The following is a 16,304-nucleotide window of genomic DNA, read 5'->3' as shown; positions in this document are numbered from 1 at the left end:
TGCCTCTTGTGTCTGACTGGAGCAATAGGCCTATTTTTAGCTCAAATTCCACAATAAATGAATCTTCATCGAACTATCAAAGTTCTAATTTCTACTTCCAAAATCTTGATTTATATACATGCTACAAAATTTTGATGAAATTTTTATTTTCGCCCCGATTTTCCTATTGTTTCGATGGCAACATGAAGGCTTTCATTATTTCAAGATGTGCACAAAACTGTTCAAAAGTACAAAACTAATTTTCTGACAAACTTGTGCATGGGTACATGAGTGGGCGGAATGTTGCTCTACAAGAATTTATCAACTTTAAAGAAATTCAAAAGTGTTTGTGTAGAATTTTCTGAGATTTTTCCAAGTGGGCCACATGACGGAACACTCAGCTGAATGTGAGCCCAACATGCCCAATTTCCGGACGCTGAGATTTTTGGATTTCAGCCGAAACTTCATGACACTGGAATTGTTAACAGAGATTCAACACCATGTATCATGAGGGTAATAGTACGAGCATTCAACCAAATGACTTTTTGAGTTTTTCAGCGAAAAGGTTTGGCAATGCTGTGAGAGGAAAGTCAAGTGAAAGTTGAAGTGTGCCACGTACATGTACATGGCCTACATGTATGCTATAGTAGGCCTACATCATACATGTACATTACATGTGGCGTGATTCTTTCTTACTTGTATGTCAGTCCATCACCCGATGCAAATAGCGTTGATCCTGGGAGTCCATCGTCGATGGCGGGATGTGGCGTTTCACCAACGTAGTCAGCCATTTTTCTAATTTAATATAAGAGAAAACGAAAAAAGACGATTTTTTAGGCGTTCGCAAGACTAAAAACAAATGGTAACATTCGAGGCCATTTGACACGTGCTGTGATGTGTTACGCGACGTCGCATGCAGTACGTTAACAGGCGCAGGCTATAGGCCTGGCTGGACTGTGAGAAAACAAGCGCCTGCGCATTTCGCGCCACGAAAAGAGCGGGTAAAGTAACGATCGCGATCGATAGTCCAGTACCGCACAATCACTCATTAGCTTACTCGGCGCACATTTCGAAAACCGAATACAAAGACAGATTTCAAGGTTTTGAGTAGTCGATACTGTGCTCGCTTGAGGACGTTGGGAAATTTGCGTACATGTTGATGTACCACACACCGGGCACACTGAACCACAAAGATAACTGTGATGTGGCAAATCTTTTATTCTTGGGGAAAAAAAATAAATGTATAAATCGGACAAAGCTGCTCTAGAAAGACAGGGTGTGGTGGGAGCGGCTCCTGTGATCCGTGCTATTTACAATTTGAGAAGGAGACCACAGGCAAATAATGCCTTTGTCTAGATTCTTAATGGTGCAAAAAATATAATTAGGCCTGCTGTACCATTTCCAGTTAAACCTTTTTGCGGATTTTAATAGCAAATCGGACGACGGTACGTTCATAAGCTACTTAGAATGATTGCATTTCTACCCCTTTCCCGCAGTATTTCAGAGTAGGCCTATGCGACAATTCTGGAATGCACAAAGTCCACACGACACCTGCGTGTCCCATGTAAATGAGTTCCTCCTCCAACCTGTAATTCCTCAGTGATTCATTGTGATATGATGTTGAGCTGCTTTTCTTTTTTTACACACACCCTACCTCTTTCTGTCTGCATGGACTGTTTCGTTGGTCTCCACATCTCCCGTCACTGATTTCCCATCCAATGCCTCACCATCCCGTAAACCTGGTGTAGACAAGGGCACGACTGGGCCGTTTCCCGCAACGCCAACACCGGCCGCGTCGCCGCTACTGATGCACACGTTTAGCATGTCATTCATGATGATGCAGCCGCACGTTGGACGGATGACAGCACCTCAGCTTGCAACTGCACTGTGTGTTGCAGAGTACGCAAAGACGGACATTTATTATATACGCGCCCTTGTCATCATCTCATTTAAAATGATGCGCGTGTTCTCAAAACGACAGTGGTAGATTAACTCTCCCTAGGCCCTCCCCAATTTATACAGAAAAAAATTACATCTCTAAATGTACACCCGATTGTTTTCCTGATGCAAACGCAAGTCAGGTGAGACCTGTTCAGGGTTGCAAGGGTGGGTTTATTTCCTTCCCTGCATTATATTGATGGATCGTTCCATGTAATTTCGCGGCAATTTCCTATATGGTTTGTATGCCACGTGGGAAGATGCTGCTCTTTTTCAGAGCACAGCTATAGATAAGCCTACGTCAGCACATCGCATTGCTGGATTCCTGGCTAGGCATGCAGCGTAGCGGGGGATGCAACGGGATGGAGATTTCAGAAGCAAAATTGGGACGGTGAAAATGGCTTGAAAAGAACGAGTACGCGAATTTTGCAATGGGAAAGTAAAACCCTGGCTACGCGCACGCCGGGGAGGGGGAGGCGTTCTCCTTTTCTCGATGGGACACTCGTCTTCGATTGGTCGGAGTTTCATTGTCCTATAGGATCAAACAGCTCAATTTTAACTTGTTTTTCGCTCCTAAACGATCTGGTCGGGGAGCAGTGACCTTCCTCCCCCCTTTAAATTCGGCACTAATGAACCTGAGGGGCTGTATTAATGAACAATGGTTTATTTATGCGAGTTAAAGAGTTATACACATGGCCAGAGCAATAATGTCACGGCAAGTTCATGCCACAGAGGGCCCTCTGACGGTCTGGTGCGTAGCCAGGATTTTATTTTTGTGGGGGAGGGGCCACCGGACACTCTGACCTTGGGAATTTGTGGGGGCACGTGCCCCAGCCCCCCACCCCGTGGCTACGCCACTGTGTATAGATGTATTATATTTCTCACCTTTCCTTTCCTTTCCTTTCCTTTCCTTTCCTTTCCTTTCCTTTCCTTTCCTTTCCTTTCCTTTCCTTTCCTTTCCTTTCCTTTCCTTTCCTTTCCTTTCCTTTCCTTTCCTTTCCTTTCCTTTCCTTTCCTTTCCTTTCCTTTCCTTTTTCCTTACCTTTCCTTTCCTTTCCTTTCCTTTCCTTTCCTTTCCTTTCCTTTCCTTTCCTTTCCTTTGTTTTGTTTAGGGGGATGGCAGTTACATTCTGTGCAAAAGAATAAACATATATAAAAATGATACTGACTTTTTATAGGTTCTCGATTTAGGAGAATGTATAGATAATAATAATTTAAAAAATTGAGTTCAGATCATATTTTTCGAGGGAAATATTGACCGCTGAAATGCTACATTTTAATTTTACGCTGCCTCCCAAGAACTTTTCTATTTTCTGTATACACAGAGTAGAGGATATTGGTATCAAGTGCCACTTTAAGAATTTAGAATCACAGCATTTGTCTTGCGATCTCGGTACACTGGCCCCAACCACGGTGAATATCAGTTTGCTATATGGACATTAAAAATGCATAAAAGAACTGAAAGAAACGGACAGGGGGACGAAACGTTGCTGATATGCGTTCTGCCATTTGAATAAGGCATAAAAAGTGAAGCAATTAATACACAGTAAATCAATGTGGTCGAAAAGACTGACTGTGACGTCTTTGTAAGTTTCGTTCATGGATCTGAAACCTGCTCCTGTTTTCTCCGTCCCTGCAGTTCCATGCAGTATATAAACATGTGCATAAAATTATTAACTAATCCTGTGTGGAGACAGTTGTTGTTCGGAAATGTAATTATAGTTGAAGGCTTCTTTCAAAAATACCTATTCGTGAGAATGTGTCGCACGCCATGACATGTTCACTGGACTTGGAACACGGTCACCGTTTCTCAGTTCAGACTCGGAGTGAGAAAGTGAAACCGCAATAGCACTTTGTTTTAATAACCTTCAAAATTGTTCATATTGCAGGATATTGAAAATAACTACTGAACTTCAAATAAGTTATCCACGTTGAGGTAAAAGTGCTATGCTCAACTTTATAAACCTGGAACCGGCCGGGCGGGTAATAAAGGAAAAGTAACTTGAGACCATTTGGGTTGCGAGGAGGGGGGCAAGGCCCGCGTCCCCCGGAAAATATTGAAAAACCAAACGAAAGGGACCATGCGGGTTGTCACCAATTCGCTTTCATCAGTCTTCTGCAGGTGAGTTCTTTGCCCTGGACCTTTGTCTACCTTAACAAAGTGCTTTGGATCCCGGTAATAAGCTGCCAACACCCATGTTTGAGACATTCCAAAAATACACGATAACGTCACGATCACGTCCTGTCCCTATGCCACTCTGGGTGGCGCTATTAAAACTTAGCATTACTGGTCAAACGTAAAACGCATCGCATGTACTGTACTTGTACAATATAAGTACCAAAACATGTTTACATACAAGTGGCCCCTACCCGCCCTACACTAGCACCTTGCGGACATTCTTGATGAGGCTTCTCTCTCGGAACCAGAAAGATAAACTAGTTCCGACTGTAACTTGCCAGGTTTGGGTGTGTCTAGTGCCTCAATTTCTCAAATTATTAGCAATGATTAACGTAACTTATAAGGCCTGTAATCTGGCAAAAGTGGCATGTCAGGACGTCACTCAGGCATGAACGCGCGTCAGGTGGCTTACCCAGCCTAGCCGTGGCCGCATGATGTTATTTCTACACTGAGAGCAATATTTTAACCTCAAATCTCACAATAAGTGACATTTCATTAAGCCTAATAAATTTTGGGTTATGCAGGCCTGCCTGGCAGTACTACTACTAGCACTTCAAAGTTCTAATGAAATTCTATTTTGACCTGATTTTGCAGTTTGATTTTGAGAGAGGCCATAGAGAGGCCTACGCTGTTGTGTCTTCGAATATTTGAATTTGGAAAGAAATAGGCCTATTTGAATACAGCCCTACTTTTGTTGAAAAGCAGTAACTTGCTGTGTGACCCTCATGTCACTGTCACCCTCATTAGAATTTTAGATCATTTTAATACTTGTAGGCCTATACGTTAGAATTTTTAATGATTTGTCGGGTCCAAGCTACCCAAATGAGATTAGAGCCAAGATGTATCCTGATCACCTGTTGATCATGTGTCTGTGATGACCCTTGAGTTCACCCACCTACATTTCCATTTTTTTAAACATGCAACTGAGCAGTTATCAGGGCCATGTCATTAAGGGCCCACCTCCGCAGTCGTTTCCAGAAGCAGGCTCCTCCCACCGAGGGAGCCCTCCAGAAGCGGGGCTCCACCTCGTCCGAGGTTCTCGCCTCCTCGGGGTCGGACGACATCAATTCCAGTACGGAAGAGCAGTCACTGAGCGATCATGCAGCAGAGGGAGGGTCGCCATCAGCCAGCAGGAAAAAGTATGACAGAGAAGGGGCATCCGGGGACCCTTCATCACCAGGAACCAAGAGGAAGGTAGGCCTAATCCAAAATGATTGTTTATGTACCCTAATGTAGCACAGCCCCTACGTGGTAGGTGGTGCAGTCTGATTTTTTGCCTCCAGTGCCCTGCGAGAGCAATATTTTTACCTCAAGTTTTTCAATGTGTCCGAAATTTCATCAAGTTCTCAACATTCTTGTTCATAAATTTTGAGTTAATGAACCTGCCACAAACTTCCAATGAAATTTTATTTTCACCTGATTTTCCAATATTTTTTAACTGCACAATGAACTCTTTTAAAATGTGCCAAAAAATAAGAAAGTAACTTTCTTTCAAACTCGTCGGTAGGTATGTGAGTGGAGGTAATAATGATTTATCAATTTATTTTCGAAGAATTTCTTTAATGGTAATGGTTTTGGTATTTCTAATTGCGCATTTAGATCACACTTTGATAGCTGAATTTGTGCCTAATTTCTTGATGCCACATTTTTTCGAATTTCACAAGAAATTTCATGGCACTGAAATTGTTCATGAAGGTTCAACAAAGAGGTTTTTTCAAAGATGCATGAGGAAAGTTAAGGGAAATGTTGAAGTGTGCCATGTCAGTGTACTCCGCAAGATTTATGTCATGCGTGAATCCGTCCATCAAGTTCCTCCTTATGTCAGCATTTCCCTTGGTGTTAACTGGGTCATTCATTGAGGCTGGGGCACAATTTGTGACGGTGTCCTTGTCACATCCAAAACTTTTACCACCTGTCATGACCTGTAGAGCAGGTCATTTACTCTGTAAAAATAACACACACCTCTGTATGCAGCCTTGCAAGATGTATAACAATGTCATTTTGGAATCCACATGCAGGGAAATAGCTGTTCATTTTTTCAGAACCCATGTAACAATTGACACCGTCACAAAAATTGGGTCATAGAATGACCCAGAGTTAGAGTTCTCTAAGAGTATAGGACTCTTAGTATTGTACATGCCAAGAATAGACGTTAATGCTCAATTTTAAATCAATACATTTGGGTTCCAGCAAATGTTTAATAACTGTTCCTGCTCTGTGAAAATGAGTCATAAGGTCAATTCTTGGGAAATATTGTTTCAGTTTGCATTAGAAAGTACAAGCTTAGCTCTTTGTTTTGATATATCACTTATTCCTATTGGTTTCCAGGGTGCGAGATACTTTAAAGACTCGTATTCAAAAGTGATATCGGTGACTTGTGAATTATCTCCATAGAGCAGATCACAATTGTCAAAGTTGTTGCAAAATGCGTAAAAAACTAACTGAAAGGTCTGCATAAGAGACGTCTTTTTTTTCCTTCCCCTTCTTGCTAGCTGATGAGAATGACAGCCAAATTTACAAATATCCCCCATTGGCTGGTGAGAGGCCATGTTAACAAACCTGTGAACTCACTTAAAACTTGCAGCAAACATTGTACTGGGACCAAGTTATTTTGGACTGCTCAAAGTTAATTCACTGCTCAAGCTCCAATTTCTTAAATTTTGGTCTTCATTCCAGAAGGAGAGAAGAAACAGTCAGGGTCGGCAGCCTGAGGAGTCCCATCAGAGGTCGGGGGCGGTCACCTCCAAGACAAGCCAATGGGATGAGAATGAGAAGAGTATTTATGAGACGCAGTTGAGGACACTCCAAGAGCAGCTAGTGGACACCATGATACAGAACCAGACACTACGTAGGAAGGCTTTTAAGTCTGTTGTCTCGGGCTTATTTTACACCGTAATGGAATACCGGCGATTCACAGTATTGCGCCACCAAGAGTTTGCGACTCGTTGGCCAATCATAACGCGCAAAATTTGTCGACCCTTTCCAAACCCACATTGAGTTGACAAATTTTGCGCATTGTGATTGGCCAATGCGTTGCAAACTCTTGGTGGTGCACTATTGTGAAACGGCCGTATTCCGCACGATGCAAAAATATGTAACACAGTGGTTTCCTCTGGGACCATTTGAGGCCGGTTCATATTTGGTGCAAAAGTGAACCCAAATGTGATTTTTTTGATATCAGACAACATATTATTGTTCACAAACTGGGGATGTTATGCTTCCTTTTCATTGACCACTGACCCCTTTCTTTGACCCACAGAATCTGAACTGGGCAAATTCAAGGCCAACAGTGACATGACTCAGGTGCTGCAGATGCTGGACCGAGAGAAGGACCGGTGTACCAAGCTGTCCCAGGAATGCGACGAACTACACCAACAGCTGGAAAACATCGAGAGGTACCCACAGAAAGCAGTCCATTGCATTCCACAGCGAGCCCTGCCTCAAGTCCACTCCCAAGTCCATCAATAAGGCCGGTCATAGGCAGGAAGCAAACTATGAAAAAGGAATTCTTCTGTCACAGTTGAATTGAATTAGTTTGCGATCTAGTTTGAAGACAGGATGGCTCTCTACTTTGCTTAAAAATGGACTTGCAGTAACTTGCAGGGCCTTGTAAGGGACTTAACTACAACACTGCAGTAGGCTGAAGTAATAAAACATCTTGTTTAGCGTCCCCGCCCCTCCTTTTTTTGGAGGCCCCCTGGATTTAGTTTTGATTTTTAATCATAGGAAAAGATGGAAGTGGCAAATATTTAAAATGTGAATGATCCATCAACTCTCTGATTTGCTGCCTGTTTTGCCCAGCATAGTTTGTTCCACTGAACCAAATTCCGTGTAGCTGTTCCGGACATCACCAGGACAGTCCTCAAGTTCAAAAGCAGAAAGAAAATCTAAACATTGAGAGTTGGAACCTCTTATTGTCAACTCTGTCAGCCACTTCACCACATGATGAAGTCAACCTTGTTGTCTCAAGACATGGCTTCTTGTGGCCAAATACTTGGTTCTGGCTGCCATTTGCACACTTGCCCGTGGAAGTGGTTTTTCATTTTTGAATTCAGTGGTTTTGAATTCTGTTAAACCACGCTAATTACAATAACAAAATTACAAACTCAACAAGCAAACTTCAAATAAGTTCCATTCTCTTGGATTATTTAGTGTGTAACTTTTGTGTCTCTGAAGAGAGGACACACTACGAAAGGCTAAATATGTTTATTTTTATAAATGCCCTCAGAGATGTATCGGCATGGTTTGACTTTTTTTCTCATTTTCCAGGAAAAGTTACAGTGTTGAAGAGCACCCTTCATCCGTTGAACTTGGTGTGGAAGCTGATTCTGCGGACCTGCCTTCAAGCTCTGATATCCGTAGGTTACTGTCAAGTTTCTTTGGGTAGTAATACTTCATAATGGTGTCAGTGAATTTGCAGCTTTTCTGAGTCAATTTGTTTTTGATAAGAAAGTAAATGAGACTGGATCCTTAGAGTGGAACTGAAGGCCGTTTTTTTTGCGCATGTAATTCTGTTTTAGTTTGTGTTACCAAAAGCCTGCCGAGTGAGTTGTTATACTTTGTGATGAAATACGTATGGACATTATGTGGGCCCCAAATGGTTAGGGGTTGATTTACAATTTAACAAGGTTTCTTCAACACCCACAGTCAATTTGTGAACTTCGTAAATGCTGACACCTTGTTGGTCATTTGTTCAAGATTTGTGCAACATTGCTTACCGCATTGTTGCTTCTGAAAACATTGAGACTGTGTCAACTAGGGAGAGTTGCTTCAATGCCAAGCTGTGGTTCATAGACGCTTAACCCCTTCAAGGCGGGATTATTTTGACTGCGCCTGCTGGGCTGTGGTATGCCCTGAATGGAGGGCTTTGTCCAGCAGCAGGCCCCATTGAACCACCAGCTGCATGGTGAATAGACTGTATGTGTGGTATGCACTAATGCTCACACAATGGTACGGTAGTAGCAGTCCTCCGTAGCGAAGGGGTTAAGGGCTCCACACGTGCTCAACCGCCACTGACTATTTCGAACATCTGTGTGTGTGCAGACTCATTGGGAATCATTTGAGTGTGAAGACGTCACAGGGCACCACGTACAGAATTTGCTGGGACGTGTTTAAAGATCCACCGCATTTATTTTCCCTGGGCGTTTAGACGTCATCTGGCATGAAGTGTTTACAGAATGAATAAGTAATTGATGTGATTGAGGATCTACCACGGATTATCAGTTGTGTTGGTGATATTTTTTCTCCAGAGCCGCTACCGAAGAAGCCCACCTTGAAGTACCAAGTGCAGGAATGGGTGGTGAATAAAGTGTACGAAGTGATGTCCGACTTCACGGAGGATCCGGAGGACGAGAAGACAGCCGAGAATGACGAGGGAGAGGAGTTGGCCGTCAAGAAGTGGGTGGAAATTTGACTGAAATCACCAGGTTTTTTTGCTGTTGAACAGGGGGCTCAAATGTCCTTAGGCTGGGCAGGTTTCCAGGCTGAAATCAGTGGGGAATGGTTTCCGGCATTGCGCATTGCACAAACCAACCATAAGCTTTTCTCCCAGCTCATAAAAGAAGTATCTTATAAGTCAGAATATTCCTTGGAGAACACTGCTTACTCCAATTAGGAACACTCGCTTATATATTTCAATTTAGAACAATGCATGCATGTTTATGTTACTCACCCAGTGTAGACATTCCTTTGTTTTTGGCGTGTTATGAAAAGTCGGTGAAGATACTCGTTTTTCAGGCACTGTGAACGCTCTTTTAAGTTGGATTTCTGTAGTTGGCTCCTTGACTGTTCTTCTTTTGGCTACAGAAAACTCAACCCTAAAAGTAGCCTCTAAAACTGGTTTCCAGAAAGGAGATTTATCCTGTATGGATTTACATGTAGCTTTGTCCACAGCAAAAATGGTATAGCACTGCTACGCGGCGCAAAATGGAGAACTCTGCCAAAAAGGTGTTATCATCATGGGCGCCATTTGAGTGTGTACGTTGGCGCAGGCATACCAGGTGTGTGTGCCTGTCACGGTGCCTGCACCTGTTGCATTAACATAGCGTATTCCCACCCAAATGGCGCCTATGCAATAACAACGTTTTTTGTGTATTCATGGTGAAGTTCTCCATCTTGCTCCGCTTAGTGGTGCTATACGATCTTTGGTCCACACAAGGTTTGCACAACCTGCAGTACAAGTATGTTAACCTCTTCCATTCACGGGTCCACGCTAGGCGTGTATAAGGTTGGCACATATTCCTGAATGGAAATACTGGTTGTCTTTGTGCACACTGACTAGGGAACTGTGTGTTCTCTTAATAGGAATACAGTGAATGTCTACTGGGAACACGTAGAGTTCCAATAAGAAGTATTCCTGTGGAAACAACATTCGAACGTTACTTTACATTGGCTACCCCAGTGCATTGAGATCCACAATAACTTTGGAAATTGAGTTTACCTGACAGGATCGAGGTAGACAAATTGATAGCTACCTGAACCTTAGCACGCTCCATTGACTACTCTGAACCGTGGTTACAGATTTGCCCTTTTCCTTGGCACATGCGCACAAATTGGTTTCACAATTTGAAAGCCTTTCCATTAAATGCAACACTTGTTCTGCGCCCCTATGTAGCGTGTATACATCTGTCATGTGTACAATCTGTCTGAACTTCAAGTCCATGTGCATGTAGTTGGACACGCAGGGCATCATTGATATCTACTTGCTATTTCAAATGGAGCAATATCCCCAGAACTTTACAGTTTGTTCTTCAGGCCTTGGCAAGGAATCGTTTTTGTTTCACTGATTTTGGCTGTTTTATCTGACACCATAACAACCATGCTCATGTAAGAACATGCACCTGTATACATGTACTTCAGAGGCATGATACGAGCGTGAGTAGAACATGGAATAATGTTGTGTGTCTGTGTCCCGTAAACTTGATTTGTAGTAGTAAGGATGGTAAAGGGACCTTTACACACTTTACATAAAAAAAAGAAGACAAAAGGTGTCAGATGTTTGCACAGAAAAAACAGTAACACCTATCAGCGATCTATGGCGTGCGCCTGAATGGCTGCCCCTTGCGAGTTGGTCTTCGCTATTCCTCAATTTTCCATCGGAAAGATCTTCGATGAGGAAACTGAAGCAGCCTGTACACCTGGTCTCTGATTAAGATTAAGCTGGGCAAGTGATAACTACCGCGGATTTCGGACTTTGCCAGAATAACCGGATTCTCCATGTCGATCTCGATCACCCCACCAGCGATGTGATGACCACCATGATACATCATTGGTGCTACTGCCTGCTTGTGCTTGCATTGATCTGCACAATACTCATCTCTTTGTGCCCAACCAAATGTGCCATCCAGACTTGCAACATGGCGCGGTACAGCAGCGATCGTCTTAAAGAAATACACATAGGCATCCCATCCCCACAGCCTAGACTGCCCAGGGAGACATTCAACCACATCTTGTCCCTTGGAATTGGTAGACGGCGCCACGTACACAGAGGTTGCAGGGCCGGAAAGCGAAAAAAGGAACAGGCAAGTAATCTGCAATCCCAGAACATGCCGCACCCTTCCCTTGTAAACAGTACAATGAAACTCAGTTTGATAAATTGTCAGTCAGCCTGCAACAAATCTGATTTAATAAGGGATCATATCCTCGACCATGGAATTGACATATTAGCCCTCACCGAGACCTGGTTCCGATCACAAACTGACCATAATGTTGCAGCCACCACCCCCAATGGATATCAGCTCATCCACGCCCCCAGAAAGGGTCGGAGAGGTGGCGGGGTTGCATTAGTTTACAATTCGGCACTTAAGGCGTCATTGACTACCGAGCAACCATTTAGCAACCAGATGCCATTGTCCACATCCTTTGAATACATCCAAGTCGATATTATGCATGACAATCGGCACTTCCGTCTCATTGTGGTATATTGTCCTCCACCTTCACCGAAACACCGGGTCCCATTCAGTCCGTTCATTGATAAATTCTCCAAACTACTCAACCAGCAAGTGCTGTTCACTGGCACTCTCATTGTGCTTGGAGACTTCAATGTTCACTGGAATGAAAACACAGCTGAAGCCAAACTCCTCAGTGCAGTCATCCAACAATTCAATTTACAGCAAATGTTCGACTGTGAAACGCACAAGTCTGGCCATACCATCGACCTCATTATCACTAGCCGATCAGAGACTCTATTGAAATCGGTCTACCCCTCTGAGTTTGTTTCCGGTCACTGCGTCATCCACTGCATCTTGAACTTACAGAAACCCAAATTCACAAAAAGACAAGTCAGCTATCGGAAATTGAAGTCTATTGACCTCAGTGAATTTCACCATGACCTTATTGCATCGCCCCCTGATAACTAATCCTGCAACTTCCCTGGATTCCTTAGCCGATCAGTACAATAGAGTACTGGGGCAACTTCTAAATAACCATGCACCCCTCAAGAAACATGCAATAACGGACCGACCTGCTGTCCCTTGGTATAATGAAAGCCTTACCAAAGAAAAACGCCGACGTCGTCAGTTGGAAAGGAAATGGCGAAATACTAAGAACCAAATAGATCATGACAATTTCAAGGCACAACGAGACTTAGTCAAATTCATGTTTCATCAAGCTAAGTCTGACTACTACCATAAGAAAATTCAGGGCTGCGCAGGGGACCAAAAAGCCCTTTTTAAAATAACAAATCATCTCATGCATCGAAGTTCTACTCCAAAACTTCCGACCTGCTCATCCCACGAGGAACTAGCTAGTCGCTTCTCAGCCCATTTTGTCGGCAAAATACACAACATTAGAGACAACTTACAGGCGGTGGCAATTAATCTTCCACCTGCAGTAGTTCATCATGACTCCGCGTGCCAGTCCTCCCTCACAACTTTTGCACCTGCATCCGAAGAGGAAATCATCAAAACCATCAAGATGTCCCCGCCCAAGTCAAGCCCACTGGACCCTCTTCCAACACAACTGGTCAAGAACTGCTTGGACACACTAGCTGGGCCAATAACTCGACTTATCAACATGTCATTTGAAGACGGGCAGTTTCCTAGCTCTTTCAAAGCTGCTCTAGTTACCCCATTCATCAAGAAAGACAATCTAGACTGTAACGACATGAACAATTACAGACCCATATCTAACCTTTCTTTTGTGTCGAAGGTAGTAGAGAGGGCTGTGGCGGACAGGTTAAACGCACATCTGACTAAGCATCGCCTACGGGAGAACCTACAATCTGCTTATAGAAAACTCCACAGTGTTGAAACGGCTCTAGTGAGTGTTCACAACGATATCATGTGTGCTGTGGATGCCAAAAAAGCGGTGCTGCTCGTCCTGCTTGACCTCTCTGCTGCATTCGACACAATCGATCATGCTGTACTTCTTGAAAGATTGAATGTTAATTTTGGTATAAAGGGATTGGCTTTGACCTGGCTCCAATCGTATCTTAGTAATCGCCGTCAGGCTGTGCAGATTCTGGGAGCATCATCAGCAGAAACTGGTGTCCCATATGGCGTACCCCAGGGCTCTGTCCTCGGTCCTGTACTCTTTACCCTTTACACTTCTCCACTTGGACACATTTCTCGCAAACACGGTGTACAGTCACATTTCTACGCCGACGACACACAATTGTACACAACATTTTGCCCGACTATCAGTGGCGACGACTGTAATGCACTCCACTCCATGACATTTTGTTTACATGATATACAAGAGTGGATGGCTGCAAACTTCCTGAAGTTCAACTCCCAAAAAACGAAATTTCTAATTATCTGTTCTCCATAGCTCAGAAATAAATTCCACATTCCAAACATGCAGGTTGGTGATGCCCAGGTAGTACCGTGTTCAGATGCACGTAATCTTGGCGTTTTGTTCGATCAGCACATCACCTTCGAGAAACACGTCTCACACATTTGTCAAACATCATACACTCATCTCCGGCGCATCGCTACTATCCGGCGAATGCTTACAAATCAGACAGCCGAACAGCTCATTCGTGCTTTCATAACTTCCAGACTCGACTTCTGCAACAGCTTACTTTCTGGTCTCTCTAATAACATGCTCCGTCGCCTCCAACTGGTTCAGAATGCTGCTGCACGCCTGCTTACTGGCCATAAGAAATCCATGCACATCACCCCTATTTTTCAAGCCCTTCACTGGCTGCCTATCCAGTATAGAATACAATACAAGATCATTTTGCTCACATTCAAAGCACTTCACGGTTCCGCCCTAGACTATCTACAATCACTCTTACAGGTTCGCAGCTCCAGGTCGGGCTTGAGGTCATCAGGAAAGTCACTATTTGTTCCTCGAACCCGCCTGAGCAGTTATGGTGACAGGGCCTTTTCAAGTGCCGCCCCCCGTCTTTGGAACTCCCTCCCGGTAGATCTGAGAGAAACACATAACCCCACACTCTTTGCCCAGAGATTAAAAACCGAAACACATAACCCCACACTCTTTGCCCAGAGATTAAAAACCCACCTTTATGTCCTAGCTTTTCCTTCTTGAGACCGAGGCTCTTTCATCAGACCGGCGCCTTTGAATGGTCACCAGATACAGGCGCCTTATAAATGCTGCATTATTATTATTATTATTATGTACCACAATTCTGCCATTTTAGTGTAACTTTATCAATCGTCCTCTTTATGTACACCATCCAGAAAACAACCCCCGATAATTGAAAAGGGCCAAGAAACATGATGTAATGAGTGTACGTGCATTTAAGCGCATGTTACAATAAGCACAGGCAAACTCACCACTTTTGAATTTACAGTCATGCAGATATGCATTTGCTTCTTGTGTAAAAACAGCACAGTGCATTGAGGTATAACAGCACAATGCACAGGGTTTGACATGGTTCGTACAACACAGTTATATGTCACACTGTTTGTTGCCATGGACCAACCAATCAGAATCAAGAACTCAAGTTTGCCTGAAGATAAACAATGTGTGCAGTTCAATAAGTTTTAAAAGGACTCTTTGTAAAAGCCATGAAGTTGTGGCATGGGTGTATAGAGTTCAAATTGCATATTCATCAGTGCTGTTCTGAAACTTTGTTACTGATTTCTTGTTTACAGATTAAAGACAAACATCAAGCGCTTTAGTAAGTAGAACAAAACTACCTTTGAATTAAAGCCTCTTTTCTGATTAAAAATTGAAAAAGAACAGCACAATTTGAAAAACAGCAGCAATCAAAGCTTAATGATGTTTGCGGGAAAAAGTTTAAAGTTGTACCATAGTCAATGCTTTGCTTTCAGGCAAACAATTGAAACGTATGTAAAATTTGTCATCTTGAAAGAGGAACTTGCTGATTGGTTGAGGAAGTATGTGCCACAACCATCTGTATTAGTAGCTATAATAACCAGCCACTTCCAACAAAAGGCAAACTTGTTACATATTCATGAGCTAGGCACATTTTTCATTGGACACAAAAACATGGTAAAGGGGCCAGTCACACTGACAGTGTTTCCCTGCCAAAAAACATTTTACACTTGAAAATGAGCATCCACACTGTACTTTGACTGAAAGGATAGACCAACTTGTGTTGTTAAAAGTTGTTATCCTCTTTTGCAGTCGATGGATGGACCAAACTTGACTGGTCAGTTTTGACATTAAAATAGATACTGCCTTTAAACTCAAAACATCACTCTCTGGTCTCAATTCAGTTACATGTATGTAGCTTCCACATTGGTACACATAAAGAACGGGTTGTGAAGTGCTCAAAGCATGTAAAATGTAAAAAACCGTCAGAGGAACACTGTGGATGCAACGGTAACTTATTATCTGATCTCTCTTGACTGTATTACGTGCCATTGGCCATTGTGTCAGTGTAGTGTGAAAGCACAAGTAACCAATCGTAGCTGGCTGGTAGTGCGTAGTGCATAGTGTACATTGCTTCAATGTTAGCTCCTGGACTTCCAATCAGGCAACTGCTCTGATCTCAAGTCAGTTTGTTAGTGGTACCAGTCTGTTGTCATGCATTTGGCTGGGTTGTGATGCAGAGGCTTCAGATTGGTTGAAGTGGACTTGAGAAATTTCAAAATGTGGCTTTCTTTTTTATGAGTGCAAGTTGGGGCTAACTACATGTAAGGTGTGTTGTGATTATTATTTGAGATGAGATCAGCAGTGACCAAAACGGCTTGTAAAAAATGATAGAGTCGAAATAAAAAGGGAAAGACAATCGATTTAGTCTGGGAGAGCCCCAAATACTAATTACACCTAATTA

At 43.1% G+C, this 16,304-nt stretch overlaps 2 protein-coding genes across 12 annotated transcripts in view; one reads left to right on the top strand and one right to left on the bottom strand.

Moving 5' to 3' along the window:
• LOC110988869 (inosine-5'-monophosphate dehydrogenase 2-like) overlaps positions 1-1,927 on the bottom strand; it is a 43,100-nt gene extending 41,173 nt beyond the window's left edge. For 3 of the 10 annotated variants that reach the window (XM_087135685.1, XM_087135682.1, XM_087135681.1), the window contains exons 1-2: positions 1,634-1,906; positions 676-774 (exon numbers count right to left, since the gene is read on the bottom strand). In XM_087135685.1, the coding sequence (XP_086991811.1) occupies positions 676-774; positions 1,634-1,812 (278 nt within the window). In that variant the 5' untranslated portion in view covers positions 1,813-1,906. Of the gene's footprint in view, positions 1-675; positions 775-1,633 lie in introns of all 10 variants that reach the window. The other 7 variants (XM_022252779.2, XM_087135684.1, XM_087135679.1 and 4 more) reach the window with 6 other exon arrangements.
• Positions 1,928-4,206: 2,279 nt separating this feature from the next.
• Positions 4,207-16,304, top strand: part of LOC110989609 (GRAM domain-containing protein 4-like) — a 33,931-nt gene continuing 21,833 nt past the window's right edge. Inside the window, exons 1-7 of one of the 2 annotated variants that reach the window (XM_087135861.1) lie at positions 4,207-4,377; positions 5,028-5,290; positions 6,773-6,944; positions 7,356-7,491; positions 8,366-8,454; positions 9,346-9,493; positions 15,157-15,182. In XM_087135861.1, the coding sequence (XP_086991987.1) occupies positions 5,039-5,290; positions 6,773-6,944; positions 7,356-7,491; positions 8,366-8,454; positions 9,346-9,493; positions 15,157-15,182 (823 nt within the window). In that variant the 5' untranslated portion in view covers positions 4,207-4,377; positions 5,028-5,038. Of the gene's footprint in view, positions 4,384-5,027; positions 5,291-6,772; positions 6,945-7,355; positions 7,492-8,365; positions 8,455-9,345; positions 9,494-15,156; positions 15,183-16,304 lie in introns of both variants that reach the window. The other variant, XM_087135860.1, reaches the window with a different exon arrangement.

Source organism: Acanthaster planci, linkage group LG04, assembly GCF_054643075.1.
Source record: "Acanthaster planci isolate LZ-2023a linkage group LG04, COTS_SCS, whole genome shotgun sequence".
Lineage (NCBI taxonomy): Eukaryota > Metazoa > Echinodermata > Asteroidea > Valvatida > Acanthasteridae > Acanthaster > Acanthaster planci.
This window is presented reverse-complemented; position numbering and strand designations above follow the sequence as displayed.